The sequence below is a fragment of the Lupinus angustifolius genome, chromosome LG06, assembly GCF_001865875.1.
Source record: "Lupinus angustifolius cultivar Tanjil chromosome LG06, LupAngTanjil_v1.0, whole genome shotgun sequence".
NCBI classification, from domain to species: Eukaryota; Viridiplantae; Streptophyta; class Magnoliopsida; order Fabales; family Fabaceae; genus Lupinus; species Lupinus angustifolius.
This window is the reverse complement of record NC_032014.1, coordinates 6,435,718-6,452,334: the sequence shown is the minus strand read 5'-3', so window position 1 is coordinate 6,452,334 and position 16,617 is coordinate 6,435,718. Positions and strand designations below refer to the sequence as shown.

At 34.0% G+C, this 16,617-nt stretch overlaps 2 protein-coding genes across 6 annotated transcripts; both read right to left on the bottom strand.

Annotated features, from left to right (window-relative positions):
• On the bottom strand, positions 1,362 to 3,711 carry LOC109349346 (clathrin light chain 2-like). Of its 2 annotated transcripts, XR_002107954.1 has the most exons (4): positions 3,289 to 3,711; positions 2,209 to 2,362; positions 1,553 to 2,111; positions 1,362 to 1,518 (listed from the first exon to the last, which is right to left on the bottom strand). XR_002107954.1 is itself a non-coding variant. In XM_019590112.1 (3 exons), the coding sequence occupies exons 1-3, from the start codon at positions 3,609 to 3,611 to the stop codon at positions 1,695 to 1,697; spliced, it is 894 nt and encodes a 297-aa protein (XP_019445657.1). In that variant the 5' UTR covers positions 3,612 to 3,711; the 3' UTR covers positions 1,366 to 1,694. The 2 variants fall into 2 exon arrangements, 1 of the variants encoding a protein (XP_019445657.1); XM_019590112.1 differs by having other exon boundaries at positions 1,366 to 2,111.
• On the bottom strand, positions 6,137 to 15,980 carry LOC109349345 (RNA polymerase II C-terminal domain phosphatase-like 1). 4 transcript variants are annotated; one of them, XM_019590108.1, is made up of 18 exons: positions 15,774 to 15,980; positions 15,269 to 15,537; positions 13,982 to 14,452; positions 13,369 to 13,579; positions 12,908 to 13,065; positions 12,732 to 12,802; positions 12,417 to 12,519; positions 11,739 to 11,822; positions 11,050 to 11,640; positions 10,884 to 10,962; positions 10,266 to 10,396; positions 10,107 to 10,160; positions 9,563 to 9,659; positions 8,636 to 8,871; positions 8,437 to 8,526; positions 7,901 to 7,966; positions 7,702 to 7,775; positions 6,137 to 6,536 (listed from the first exon to the last, which is right to left on the bottom strand). In XM_019590108.1, exons 2-18 carry the CDS (start codon positions 15,515 to 15,517, stop codon positions 6,428 to 6,430), a joined length of 2,874 nt encoding a protein of 957 aa, XP_019445653.1. In that variant the 5' UTR covers positions 15,518 to 15,537; positions 15,774 to 15,980; the 3' UTR covers positions 6,137 to 6,427. The 4 variants fall into 4 exon arrangements, with proteins under 4 accessions (XP_019445653.1, XP_019445655.1, XP_019445654.1 ...); XM_019590110.1 differs by having other exon boundaries at positions 10,266 to 10,315; XM_019590109.1 differs by having other exon boundaries at positions 10,884 to 10,947.

The window sequence follows — 16,617 nt, the reverse complement described above, 5'->3', positions numbered from 1 at the left end:
GAATGCTAAGGGAGGTAGTCTTTACAACGTATCCATATTGTTGCAAAGGTTAGATATATGATAAATGATATCATACTTTATTGAGACTAAATGTTAGGTCTACCAACAAGGCGTTGATTAAATCGTGTTATATTCTTAGAAATATCAAAATGTCAAATGTTTGTCATGCATTCTTAAAGGAAATTAGTTATTTATTCATACGGTGAGGAAATAGTATTTGTAGTACTCAGAAATGGGAAATGTTCCATATTGAAATACACCTACTATAGAAGAGTAAGGATCCTCTCCTTAAGAGGTAAGGAAATACAATATCTTAGAACACAAATATAGTATTATATGAAGTTTTACATCATCTAAGATTGTAAGATTAGAGAGGTGATAAATTAAGACTATATATTAGGCTCAAGTTTATTATTTCAATATGCACTAATTAGAAACTTTACATAGGCTTTTAGGCTCATGAGATGTTAAATTTGTAATCTATATATTATTGTTGGTCGTTGAATACTCTTATAGACTAAAGACAATTGATCGGTAACCTATTCTTCTATTTTCTATCTTTTATTTGAGTCCAACATTGTACAATAATTACTTCTACTGTGATACAAAGTCAATACATACGGGTGATCTATAGTAAAAAAGTTTGACAAACTAAAATATTTGATTATGGCAAAGAAAGGTAAAAAATATTTGACAATGTCTGTCAAAGATATGGCGTGAGAATAAATTAGATAAGTCGAAAGAAAGGTAAACATTACGGGACCATAGTAAATACCACAATCATGTACCTCAAAAATCTATATATTGGATTGGGAGCCAAAGAAAAGATAGGTACTTAATTCCTTGGTGGTTGATTTTGATGCCGTTCCAAGCTTGTATTACTACAGCCGCTGTTTCACAATTTGTATTACTTCATATGTTTTGAGCTTGTGATTTGTCAAAAAAATATTTAATAATTAAATTCTAACTCAAATTTTTTCTCCTAAATGCACATAGAGTGACAAACTATAGAACAACAAACGTTTACCAAAGGTAAAACACTGACTCTTTATAATCCCAATTATCAATAATATCTTCATCTGCTTTCAAATAATCTCTCAAAAATGAAGTATGATACCTTAAACTAAATATTTTTAAAATTAACTTTTCCAAATGATTGATCTTTGAATTTTTCCATGTTGATGATAGTGATGATGAGTTTGTCTTAATGGCCGTAATGGGCTAGTGTAAAAAATACTGGCAGTGAATATAATAAGAGTAATGTACTAGTGTAAAAATAATATATTTGTTATATTAATTCAATAGGAGCAGTAAATGATAATATGAGTTAATGACCGCAATGTGCTGTAAAGAACAAATTCGAGATAAAAGCTTAACCCACCAGTTCACCACTTGGGTTTTCTCATTGACACAGCAACCCACAATCATAAAAGTAATATACAAATACCCTTTTAGGATGTATATAAAATCCATGCACATTGAATTTCATAGTCAATAATAGATTTAACTAATGCAAAACTTTAATACTAGAATTAGAAAGCAACCAATAAACCATGGAAGCTAACAGCAGGACAAAAATATCTGTAAAGACTGCATGGTAAAGGCAAGGCACAAGAAAGAAGCATGATAGACAGAAATACTTAGCAGAAAGATTGAGAGAGAGCTGAAATGTAATAGGCACAATTACATAGCCCTCAGACCTCAATGGAAGGAGCATCTTTCTGGGCTACTTCTCCAATGCTGTTATTGGCAGCATCCTTTGGTTGTGATTCAGGGGCACCATCTGGTGCAGGTACATTTGCTTTAGGTGCTGTTTCTTTTCCATCCTTCCCATCCTTGGAGTCTTCTTTAGCAGGGGCAGGTGGAGGAGGAATCATGTGAGCTGGTGGTGTATGTTTCAGCTTTAACAGTATGTGCCGCAACCTAGAAAGATCGGTCGGCTTTCCAGGCTTTGGGCCTTGGATGACCTTAATGGATGGCTGCTTCTCTTGATCTTTTTTGCCTCTTTTCTTCTCAATGTTGGGAACCTCACGCGGAATGATATCTGAAATCGCTTTCCAGTAGTTTTTGTCTGCCTCTTTGTGGAACTTCTCTTGATTAGCCAAGTATAACTGCTCCACATACAAATGTTATGTTTTATATTCTAAAACTGAAAGAACATAGTGAAACATTGTGGGGGACATGTATCATGAAGTGTGCAAGCCTCACCTTTTCCCTTTCTCTGTTTTGAATCCTGTTAGTCTCAACGTTAACATTCCTTTTCTCATAGAAAGCCAACTTATACTCTTCAGCTTCCTCAAAAATCTTCACTCTCAGTTCTTTTTCCCTTTTCTCCTTCTCCTCAAGCTGAATAGCATTTTGACTGCATAATGAAATCATTTTTGTTGACAAGTGAGTTCACCAAGCATGTGATGGACCTTAAATCTTAGCTGGCCTATAAGATCACATGTTCCTAAACCATTAAGTTGAAGAATAATTGTGCCCAAAATGACAAAAAATGTGATAGGAAGCAGAAAGTATAACAGGTTCGTAGTTCATTAAGGAGCTATTATTGCAATTTGCAAGAGCTGGAAATGAGACCATATGCAAAATTTTAATTCATTTGCCACATAAGGTAGTGGAGAAAAAAGAAACGTTTTCCCTGGATTATAACAAATTGCCCTATTGTTAATTTGTTATTGCGAATAGCACACTGTTCATTCTCAATGCATAAAAACTAAACACTTTATCTAGACTAAACTATGACCATTATATGACCATCGGATTCCATGGTTAGTACAGTCAACAATGACTACATTCCAGCATTTAATCCATGAAATCGAGCACACAAGACAGATCCTACAAACTAGATGAACTTATCTAACAAATAAAGTTTTGCTACACATAAATTTACCCACAATAGCTATAGAAAGATCCAGCTTCAATTTGTGAAGCTATCAGTAAAAGGGATCGGGATCACAAACCATAACAAATTCCAGAAAATCTACTCTGTCCTTTCAGTAATAAAAGGTGAACACAAATCAATACTTCCATAGCATAATATAATTAAACTAAATCTCAACCAAGAAATAAAATAAATATTAAAAAGAAATCAGATTATATCATAGCACATCTTAACTATCTATTTCAAGTAAAATTGGAACTTACTATATTCACCAAGCTTCCTAACCTAAAACGCAAAATCAAATCATGGATGAAAATTTGGTATCAAACGAGATCTAACAAAATTCACAAAACAAACTCAACAAGAGGAAAAGGGAGCAGAGAAAATTGAACTGGAACACTCACCGGCGCCACTCCCTGAGGGCGTAACCTTCTTCGGGCTCCATATCTCCGGGCGGTGGAAGCACCGGACCGTCGGAGATGAAAACGTCGTCACCGTCACCATAGCTGTTTCCGTTTCCATTCTCTGATACATGAACCGGATCGAAGGGAGACTGGGAGTAACTCGGATCGGGATCGGGATCGGTGAACCCGAAGATCTCCGGTGAGGCGGCCGTAGAGGTGTGGTCGACGCCGGAGAAGGCTGAGTAGGAGGCGTAGCCAGAGTAAGTGTCGTCATCGACGGTGTTGAGATCGTCAACGGAAAAGGCATCGAAGGAAGAAGACATGTTTGCTTCTCTTTGCTTTTGCTTCAATTAAATGAATTGAATTGGAAAGTTCAGAGAACTGTGTCAATGTTTCGATGACTTTTTATATACTTAACGGTGGAAAGGACAGCAAAACAAAACACAAACTATTTGTATGGAAATTTGTAAAGTGTCTGATTATAATTTGTTTATTGAATAAAAATTGAATATAAATTAATTTGTTTTGTTTAGATGAGGTATAAAGATTATTTTTTATATAATAAATTATAGAAAATGATATAAGGCTATTTATTTATGTTATTTTTTTTAAAACATACATAGTTTATATTTTAAGCTTCTTTTTTAAAAAATAAGCAAAATCTCAAAAATTTAAGTCTTATCAAACATGTACCAAGACTTGTTTATATGGAAGTTTCGCGTGAATTGCTTTTACACAAGCTTAACACATAAATATGTGCACTAAGGTTATATATAATATCAATATTTAATATGTTATTTATATTTAATTATCATTAACTTTTCAAAAAATAATTTAAATAAATACATAAATGTTATACTCATATACTAAGTGGTGTAAGATATGGGCAGTTATTGACATGTTAGAATGTGTTTGGTCTTTTGGGCCAAGTTGTGGCCTAGGACCATTTGTAAGGTGCTAAATTTCACATCACCTTAGAAAAGTGATAAGGCTGATGTAACATATGGAAATTTCTTATCAACATGGACCAAAATTTTTTAAAACATTTGATAAGGCTAGTCGCACTTTAAAAATCCTCAGAGAAGGTAAAACTAGGGATGGCAAAAAAACTCATACCCGTGTGTACTTACGGGAAAATCCGTACGGACACGGGTATGGATCACAAACGTGTACCCACGGATATTATAAACGGGTACCCATGGATATTATAAACGGGTACCCACGGATATTATAAACGGGTTTTTAAAAATACCTGTAGTACATACGGGCGGATACGGGTATTATGGTATCCATACCCGTGGGTACACATTATTTATATGATTAATATATTATATTTAATTAAAATAAAAAATATATTATTGTAACATTTATTACACTATGTATATTTTTTCCTTTTACTTTGTTTACATATTTTATTGAGTTTGGTGGTGAAACACCCTACAAATATTATTGTAGGTGTAGAAACACACATGTTTTATAAAGAAAATATATATTTTTTGTTAAAAAAATTGAGAACAAAAAATCACGCAAATGGAAATCACCAATAAATATAGCATTTTTGTCAAATATTCAATCAAAAGGTACAAAAATAATTAAGTTTCATCTTATTTAAAACACAATAGAAATAAAATTTAAAAAATTATTTATAATAGATGAAACCCGTGGGTACACGTTGTACCCACGGTTACCCAGAAATACCCGCAAATATCCGCTCACAGGTACCCGGATGGGTACGGACAGGCATGTGTATTACTTTTCTATTTTGAAACGGGCAGCGGGTAGCTACTACCCGTACCCGCCCATGTCCATTGCCATCCCTAGGTAAAACCAAAAGTTTCTTGGCAAGCACGAAACTCTTCTTTTTTTAATGACATCCAAGCAATGATACAGTACGGGTTTCTAGGTAATGATCTAACATTACTATTATCATATTGTTGGGCCATATCATATAACTTTAACAAAGTTTTGTGTCAATTATAATTGCCTAACACAATCTTATCTGCATTAGAACCTCTAGTCTAAACCAAATAAAACCAACTCATTAATTATGGTATATGATCATCACACATCTAACTCTAAAATATACACATTTACATATTTTAGTCTTAGATATATATTTTTGTTCATGGTAAACTTAATACTTTTTACCATAATTTCAATATAAACTTGATTCAAATACACAAAAGGTGTGCTAGTTTCTCATTTTATTATCAAACTCCGATATACTTACTGGTTGGGATTGAGATTTGTGTAGCATGACAAATTCTACCACCAAAACACCTAAAAATGACATGATGCACGAGATTCTAACCTAACGGTTAAATGATAGTTATACGTAGTCTTACTCTTACAAACAAAAAGGTTGTTTGTAAGATTTAGCAAATTTATAGAAACACCTATAGGAACAAAAAAAATTTGACTGATAATCACAGGTGAAAAACTGTTGTACAAAGGTACGGTGAGTTATATTACTGTGCAAATTCACCAACCTCAGACTGTCAATAGCAGTGTCTTGAGGGTGAATAAATTGAAAGAAAAAAGCTATTAGCCAACTATAGGTTGGTGAAAACCAACTCTCCATGCATCAAGAAAGTCTGTACTGAATGATTGCATCAGTATTTCAGTTAGGGAAAAAATGTTGAAACAATGCTCAGTTCCAATAGCCTACTCTTTGAGTATGCTGCACCAAGTATACAACTAGCCACAGAAATGCAAGTAGGCATTGGACTTGCCTCATCATCATCTCAAGTGAAGAGGCCTTGCCATTTCCAGGATACACACATAACCAGTTGGGTATTGCTTGGAGGACCAATATGTGAGTACAACAACAATCAAATTTTAGTCTCACTAGGTGAAGTCGGCTACATGGATCTAATGATACCATAATACTGGAGGACCAAGATGTGAGTATCTCACAAAATCTTTGGCCAGTATCTCACCCCACTTCAGTGATGATTGTTGCAACAAGTTAGTATTCAACATGGCTTTTGTCTCAATAATAAAAAGACGGGGCCAAGCAATCACTTTATGTTGCAATAGTCCAACTCAACAAACCATTCTCTCAATTGTTGCATTAGTAACATATACAACGGCCCCAACAACTATACCAATACGTTGGATGAAAATCTTGTGACTCTTTTCAATGAAAAGGAGGGGCATTCCTGAGATATCTACCAGAAGAAGGAATCCGCTGAAGATTCCGGGGATATTCATGCTTTGAACGTTTAGTTGGCAATCCAGGTGATGACCTGATTCATATAACAATAATAATAAAGCATAATTCACATCAAAAGAATACAAAAGGATATCTAAAGAGGGCAAGAAAATAAATGAAATAAAAAACGGAAAAACCACCAATTCATTGTTAGAAATTAGAAGCCAATTCTATCTGTATTTCACTTTGTCTAATCAATTTTATCCATAATATTCTCTAAATGCAGGATATCTGATGCTGCACCATATAAACTACAATTTGAAGGAAACCAATAGAGGCTGCAACAAGGTACATCTTACACATTGCAGGTATCTCATGACCACTACTAGCTTATGTATTGCAGGTAAAATTTTAAGGCACCGCAATAATAGTTACACTGTTGTACATGATTTAATGTTGGCCACCAAAAAGCCTACAAGGGAATAATCTACAGGTGAGAATATTGTTGTGAATGACTGGACATACTAGTTACGATAGGATTAGGAATAAATGTATTAGAGAGAAGGTGAGGTATCACATATTGTAGAAAATACATTACAATCTCACCTTAAGTGGTTTGAACATGTATAAAGGAAACCTATAGAAATCACTGAAAGGAGAATAGATCTAATGAATGGTAGAGCCTAATTGTTAAGGAGACCAAAGAAAACCACAGGTGAAACTATTAAGAAGAACTTTGATATTAACGGTTTGACTATAGATATGATTTATGACAGAACATTTGACATTGTTTGATCTATATAATGTATTCTACTTAATGAGAAGTAGGCTTTGGTTTTTATACTAGCTTGAGAAGATGAAGCTATTAGATTCCCATGGGTGAATAATCATCACATCTACATCAAAGAAGCACACGAGAGAAAATTTTACATCTGAAGACTACAGTCAATGATTGTCACCTGATGCAGCCGTAGTATTGTGATTGCGGTGGTCGCTGCAACCGCATTACACCGCAATTACATTGTAGTACTGAATCACAATGATGTGGCCGTATTAGAGCACATCAAATTCAAAAATATTTTTTCATCACACAAAAAATCACACTGCAACGTCCGTATTGGAATGGCCAGAATCACATAACTACAATTGTAACCGCAATCACGACCACATTTTAAAACGATGAGAATGTTCATCCATTATGCAATAAAACATGTAAAAGAAAAGTGTATATACACAGGCTGCTGGTCAAGTGATTTTACCTGGGAGAATCCTGCCGTTTCTGAAGGTTTTGACCAAGCATTGTCCTTAGACTTCCAAGGGCCTTCTCGGCAGCCTGGAGAAAGAATGCATCTCAGTGCTCAACCACCAAATGTAAGAAAGTTAATCAAATTCAAAGAAACAGAGGAACACATATATAAATTATGTTTCTACATTTCATAACCAAAGAAAACAAGATACCTGCATCTTAGCCTCATCCCATGTTAATCCAATCCCTTTGCCGAATACCTGGCCATCTATCTCGACCTAAAATATAGGAAATTTGTTCAAACAACTGCTAGGAAACTTATCCAAGAAAAGGAAGGTCTACACTCTACACAGTAGTGTCATGACGCAAGAAAAAACCAGAAAACAAAATAGTACTATGGCGAAGGTTTCCTTGGATAGTTTATAATCCCTTCCCACTGGGTATAAATATGATGAAAACAAAACTACCACCCTGAACATCTGAGCCCAGATTCCAAATAGAAAAGAGAATTTCCACACATAAATAAAAGGGAAAACAACAACAATTTAAACTGAACTGCCTAATATATAGATAAAATCCAAGACATCCTCTATGGCTTGATCTACCCCTCCTGGGAATCAAAAGAACAAGAACACATAAATAAAGAAGAGCTAGTTTAGAAAGAAAAAGACATAACGATTCAGTGATTCAACATAAATAACACATTTAACTGAATTTGTTGAGGTCGCTGAAGCATTCAATCACAAACCTGTGCATATACTGCATCTTTCTGAGTTGAATTCGGTGAAGCTGGGGCATCTGGGGACTGAAACCTGACACTGAGACCCTCCATCATGCACTGAAGAAACCGAATGAGAAGCCAAAGCATATCAATCACACAGCTTAAACAGAGTTTAACACAATTTTTATACAAGAGTTTAACACAAATATTTATTAAAAAATCTTACCAATTCTTTGAGGGCGGAGACTGAGCCCATTGGCCTCTTAGAGACTTCAAACCTATGATCTAAAACCCTTGATGAATCTGATGAAGTTGAAAATGAGACTGAATCTTCTTTAGGCCATGACTGATTACCAGGAGAATTAACATTGCCCACATGACCATTGTCATTTGCTTTAGAAAACCCCTTCGCATTGCCATATGTAGAACCAGAATCAGCCTTAGCCCGAGACAAATATATATCTACAAAAATGTCACAAATGGTCAAAGTATATTTATTGTTAAATCAAGTTAAAACGAAAAAGAAAAGAAAAAAGTAATAAAAATAGTAAGAACATAATTCCAAACTAACATTAACAAGCTAAGTGTGCCATTGAAAATGATATTGTTTAATCATACTCTTAGCCATTAGTCTTCTAACGCTAGAGACAGAGAGGAACTATTTTAGTACCCAATTGAAATTAGTAAATCATAGTGCAATACTACAACTTCTTAAACATGTACCCCTGGAATATAAGATTTTCCTTATAACACTTTTTTCCCAGCTAAAAAAATATATGTTTAGAAAAACTCTCATAAAAGCTTAAGCTTAAACTCTCATATCTGAAGTATCCCCTCACACAGGAGCCTTTTAAGCTTGATGCATAAACAAAGCATAGACTTATCTAACATTGCACTAAAATTTAATAATGAAGAATGGGCAGCAAGGTTCAAACTACACATGATAATAGAGGCTTTGATACATATCAAGTAATTAATCATTATAATGATTAATTACAGGAACTGACAAATTAAAAACTGAGTAATTAATCATTATAGCACTTTATTGAAAGGAAGCCCAGTAAACAAGTAAGAAATGAAAACTCTATGGTCAAGACAGTGCTATAATGATTAATTACAGGAACTGACAAATTAAAAACTTGGAATATCTTACCAGCCAAGTATTTTAAAGATTCCTCAGAAGCCTTATGTTGGGCTTCCTTTCTAGTTTTTCCCAATCCTTGACCAATTCTTCGTCCTGAAAACCATGCCTGGAAATAAAAATGACAATTATGAGTGTACTCACCCATATCAATAAATTCCTAATCCTAATAAATAAAATGGCAAACATATTTCATTAAGTGACACCGGTCTAAAGGGAACAACATGGATCAGCTTTCTGCCAACCTATTAATTTTATAGTTTTGATATCATGATATATAATAAAAATTCTAAATTTACTAATTAGAACACCCAACCATGGGTTACTATACGGAAGTCAAATAATAACTACGGTTTACTATTTTTACTATTTGGGACAAAATCAATTTCTTCCAGTTAACTAAGCATATAGGAAAATTAATATCACAGGAAATTCATTGATTCAAGAAAATTTATATTTTTTCCTACGAATAAAAATCAAACAAGTTCGTAAATAACTAATTTCATGCAAACATAATCAACTATTGAAAGTTTTCTCTGTCCAGAATGAAAGTTACCTCGACGGAGAACTGCAATTCTGTGCTAGCAACCAAAGATGACGTAAACTCCACCTGTTCGCATTAAAACAATGAATCTTTAAACCGTACATTGTGATAATAATCTATACAATGATGCCATCTGACTATATTCTGGAACAGAAACAAATTTCAGCTTACCTTAGTTCCACACTTCAGTGCAATTTCCTGTACCACTCCAGCTGGAGTATCTGCATGCAATAGAGAATGACCAGATTCTGAGTCGAGACCTCTGTGGCTGGAAAATGACCTACTCAAGCGGATGTCATCACCTTCATAACAACCATGACCTAATGTCATTGTAATGATAGCACAAAAACAAAAATAACTGGAGGAGGGGGGAACCAATTAATATTAACCCAAATAAAAACAAAAACTAGACAACAAAAAGAAAATAAAGTTTCAAGTTCGTGTAAGATTTTTGAATGTATGTTCAGTGAGGGAGGAAATAAAGGAAGAAAAAGAGAATGATCTCAAAAAATAGAGAAGGATACAATCATTATAGCCAAAAAAAATAACTGTGATTTCAGAAGAAAACAATTATCCCAAACCAAGTTATTACTATGAAGGGATGAAAAAAATTAGAAAATCGATCATCTTAGGTCAGCATAGAACCAACCAAAACAAAATCCTAAACGAACTAAACTAAATATATCAAGAATCAAATAACTGCAGCCAAACACCACCAGTACATGAAAAGAGAATACTTGGAAGAAAACTGAAGAGAAACAACTACAAAGGCATAGTACCATAGCTTACCAGAGAATGAATGATAACTAGAGAGTTTATGGCTTAATCTTGAGCGATTGTCTCTCTGAAACATCTGCAAAGAAATTATCTTAGTACAAATAATTCACTAAATAAGCCAAAGGTCTGAGTCCTGTAAGACATCAGCATTACAGGTAGAATGAAACACAGCTAGTACCTCCTTCGGCAATCTCTGGTGGCTCTCATTGAGAATTTTATCAGATGAAATAGCATTGTCAGCTTTGGAGAAAAAGGATGGATGATGAGGCCCATGCTTCTCAATATGCAATGGTTCAGAATCTACACGGAATTCTTTAGGTACTGCCCGACTAAGTTGCTGAGAACCAATCTCTTCTTCACCAGGGAACCATGCCCCACGTGCTGGCACATGAGGGGTGGGAACTTGCATGGGCTGACTAATAGGAAATGGAGGCTCACTAGATGTGTGATCCCTTATGTCTTGCCCATGCTGCAATATGAGAAGCCTACGCCTTGTATCCGGATCCAATTCTGATTCAGGTACTTCACCCTCTTCTCTAGCAGGAGAACTATGCAAGCTTGGTTCTGGAGGGGCAACTTGACCCATTGGCTTAACTAGTGTAGCAGGTTGAAGGAATGGTACACTGGAAAATTGCATCATAGATGGTTGTGCTGTTGGGGGCGAAACTGAATCAGAAGGCACCACTGTGTATTGAAGAAGAGTAGTAAGCCTGGGATCTAGATTAGCAGTTGCTACAGGGATACTTGAAGCAGCTGCTATAATTGCCTCCTGGTAGCAAGTACAGTAACAAAAAGATAAGACAAACTTCATATTCAATGACACTTAAATCACAGGTCTCACATATTCAGACTTCAGGTTTATTATACCTTTAGTCTTCTTTCAATATCAGCATCTGCCATGCCATCAAATAAAATTGGATCTCTATTTCCATTGGAAGCAGATGGATCATCCTGAGCATAAGTAAAATATAAACATGTATATATGACAATTAAATGGTACACGTTCTGCTTAAATTTCAAGTTTGTCAGGGTGTATTTGGATAAGCTTTGAAAAAAAGTGTTGTATAGTGGTTTTTATTAAAAGCACAAGTTATTTTGTATTTGGATACAATTAGAAGACGTACTTTGTAATTCCTCTCTCTCCTCTATTGCATTTCTCCTATAACATAGTTTCTTTACCAAACTACTCATTCTGGCTTCTGATAAAAAGACGTAAATTGAACTATGTTTTCAGAATCTGATTTTTTTTTTTTTTTTGGAAATTTTATCCAAATAGTTGGCATATCTTAGAAGTGATTTCTTTTGATAAAAAGAATTTCAATAAATTATTTTATTATTTTTGTAGATTTAATGAAAATCATAACTTATTTTGTGCTATTATACAATTACAAAAAATACTTCTTACTTTCTCTCTTCTATTGTACCTCTCCTAAATCTGATTTTGTTTAATAAGCTGCTCATTCCGTCTTCTGATTAAAAGCAGAAATCTTTTTCTTGAACCTTTAACATGTGTATACTAATACAGAGTCATAGACATAGACTAACCTCTGAAACTAGATAATTGCTCACATCAGGAGAAGGTACATCTTTGATATCATCTTCATAAGCAATTTGAGGAATCTTCTGTAGAAGACCATCATCAAAGTCCCTGTCACCAAATCAGTGTCCGTAATCAGGTCCATTACTCCTATATACCTTTCTACTGATTGGAGAAAAGAAAAGTTCTAAAAAATGAAGCACTAACTATATAAATGTTTTCCTCAGTTAGCAAGGAAGATAAGTGAATCAGTGAAGTTTCTCCCTTTCTTATAGATGTGCAAGTAATTTTTTTAAAAATAACTTTCAAAAGGTTCAACTTACTTAAAGAAACCACCCCGAACATTGCAAGCAACATTTCTTGCAACACACAAAACAGGGATAGCATTGCTTGCCTACAATACAAACAGGTAATCGGTTTGCATCACTAAAAGCAGATGAAATTCTATACATGCAACTGAAAGTATTGAGTTTCCAACTGTGTAAGAAAGGAAATTTACTTCAGCTTGTGGAGCATAGTATGGAGCAAATGCAGGGACAACATGCACCCGAGGTTGATCTTTCTCATCCCACACTTTCAAGCGGTCATCAATTACCAATGCCATCTTTGGATGGCAAAAGCCATTTTGGAAGACATTGAACAATGACTTCTTCAAACCTATTATTCAAGAAGAAAAACAGCACAAGTAAATGAAACAGCAGCACAAGTAAATGAAACAGCAGTACAAGCAAATGAAACAACAGCACAAGCAAATGATACAACAGCGTGATCACAGGAACACATTATAGTATAATCATAAAGCATAATTCACATCTACACAACAAAGTCAGATGGGTGAGCTTTAAAATATAGGCTGTCTTGATTCTAACAATTTGGGACATTTTGGTGCTTCATGCATTGTACTAAACAGTTTCTCATTGAACAAGATTAACAGAATAGAAAGACAAACTTGCCACTTACCAGATTTAACACAGACGATGCGATCTAAAAGTTCTTTAGCGTTTATCAGATTTAAATCTGGATCAAGAAGTCTCCACATTTCTAGTGCATAGTCCCTTTCAGCCATTGTGCAAACATAAACCTCAAAACGCTTGCGTCCTCTTGCAGTAAGGTAACCGCGAAGATCTTCCCATGCAGGTCTTAACCTCACAAGAACACTTGTATCACGAATCTTTTCAAACAAACAAGTGTTCGTTAGAATAATTATTCTGACTAATCTATCTACTGATATATGTTAAGAAAATAGATAAAAGAAAACATATCTGTCCATATTTACATCATCAAATCAAACATTCAGAGCAGAGAATAACCAAAATGCTATTATGTAAAAATTGCATTACTCTATCATCTGAGCAACAGTACAAAACAGAAGTCACGTTGATGACAATAAAGAGGGGAGTCAAGAGTGAAGAGTCTATTTAACCCAATAAAGAAAGTCAATGACTAAACTGGAAAAATCATTTGAAAAAGGGATCAATTTAAAATAATAAATCTATAACAAAATGCACAATCTCAAGATGTGGCAGTATATACTTGATACAAATGAATGACTAGACACAGAAAAATAATATACCTGTGGATTGATGCGTGTCAGAATAATGTTCTTTTCCTGTAACCGTATCAGTGGTCGAACTATAGACTGATGGCTATCAGATAATGCTGGAACAATCTCAGATTGAACTTTCATCACTCTCCCATTATCAACAACCTGGTCATTTTCAGCATATTGCTTCAATATATTCTTGTCATCTAGGTAACGCTTGACCTCTGCCTGCATACCAGTAATTCTTTGTGGATCTACCTCGGAGTTTATTTTTCTCTGGAGTGCCTCAATTCTATCCTCAAATGAACGCATTGTGTTTGCAACTATAAGTGTTTCATCCAGATCGAACACTATAGCCAAACATCTAAGGTTTAACATCACAAGGCATGAATCATAAAGTCCTGAGGCAACGACATATCCCCAAAAACATGGGCTATCATTATTCCGCGAATACATTGCAACCAGATGTATTTCTTCTGAACCAAATGGCATTATAGCAGTCTGCATGGACCAATATTTAGAATGTAATTAAAATCCAGCAAGAAAATTGAGAAGGGGTAAAAAAGGTAGCTGATCACCAAATTAAATATCATTGAAGTGCTAAACATAAACAACTAATGAAAACCAAAATAATGTGTTGTAAGCCTGTGGATGCAAGTTGGTAAAATTTAAAGGAAGCATAGGGTGCCAAATCTATAACATATGCAGAGCTAAACACAACCAAACACATCTTTTGAGTATGGTAGTGACACATAACTAATCTATCCTCCTACTGTGATATCATAAACAACCAAACACTTATTTTGAGTAGTAGTGATACATGACTGTCAGGTTTGCTATTTTGTTAAAAATTTAATTTTAAAATAACATAACATCATACAAAATATTAGGCTGAATTTTCAAAAAAAAATTATCAAGATTATTTCTTCAGCAAAAAAAAAAACTTTCCAGCAAAGATACATCACATGCTTCTCAAACAGTCTCACTGGGCAACAATTGCAATAAGTCAACAAGAAACAACAGTTCTCCATAAAACAGTCTCATTGAACATCATGACATCCTGTTTAGTTCAAAAGTGACCATGAATGAACAAAGGATCAACAACAAGTATACAGTAAAGTCACTGACTTGGTGATCAATTATCCATTCCCTTCACCATCTGGTTTCAAAACAACAAATTTTATAAGTTTAAGCAAATTATTAACAAAATTCTTTCAAGATTCCAGTGAAATTCTCTCAGATCGAGTCCATAGTCATCATCATGATCAGATTTTTATAGGGTTTTAATGGTAGGGTTCATTTTATACATATATATACCTTATTCTCTCTGATACACAAGGAATGCAAGTGAAAAAGCCCATCTTGTTGTTGTGTGATCTTTGACTCCATTTTGAAGCAAACACTTGCTGATGTCACTGTGTGAAGCACTGCAAGTGGTGGACACCTCTCACTAGATTGTGAGAAATGATTTATTCTGATTTCCTTCAAATGAATTATCTTCTCTTCTGGGTGTATCACTACACTACCCAATACCACATTCCCTTGATAAACCACTGATTCATACATTCTCTCTTTTACTTTTTACCCTTCAAAATCACAAACACATGTCTTTAATATTTCATCAAGATTTCATCATCATGTAATAATGCTTTAAGATTCATCTGATTTTTGGCATTAGTAGCAAAATAATAATAATAATAATAATATGTAAATAAAAAAATCAAATATTTAGGCCTTTTTTGTTTTAGATATATGTGATTTAAGGCGATGATTATGGTGATGGAAATTGGGAACGAAAAAATCAAACTCCAAGAACACTAACAATAGCTGGGTGCGAGTGATCGTGAATCTCTGTCTGATTAGGCCTCCGATGAATGGTTCTTTAATCTTTTAGATAATACGGTGAATTTGGGTGGCGCTATGCTAGGGTTTTATAATAGCTGCGTAGATTGTTGATGATGAAGTTGGAGAACAAGAAAACACGTAAGAGAGAGAAACCCTAAATCTAGAAAACGATCGGTCCAAAACTTCCTTAGCCTCTCAATCAATTTTACTGGGTCTCATATTATTTTATAATATGATATATCCTCCTAATTTAACAACTATATCTACTTCTTTTTCTTATATTAGAAAATATTCACATTTTATTATATTTTATAACAATAAATGATTTTTCTTTTCTCCCTTCTATTATTGGAATTCACATTTTTTAATAAGAATAAGCATAAGAATCTTCTGGTGTAATTGGTATTATTAAGAAATAAGAATCTTTGATTCACATACATGTCATATTTTTATTTTCAATCAAATACTAAATGCATAGATGGAGATGCTCTATAAATAATAGATAAAGGGTGTACACGTTATACAATTTTAGTGTAAAAATTTATATACAATATGTATGTCATTCATTTTAAATACTTATATAAAAGTTAACAATAATTAATAAACATGGTGAATGATATAATAACAATGTAAAAATTATTGAATCTTAATCATTATTGACTTTTAGATAAGTATAATATATATGCACTGACAGTGCAAAGATTCATACACAGTCAGTGTTTCATTCGCCTTTCATTTGGATTACTCTTTTAGAAAAGTCAATAATAATTGAAAATAAATAATAGATGATACAGTAATAGTATAAAAACTCTTACATTATC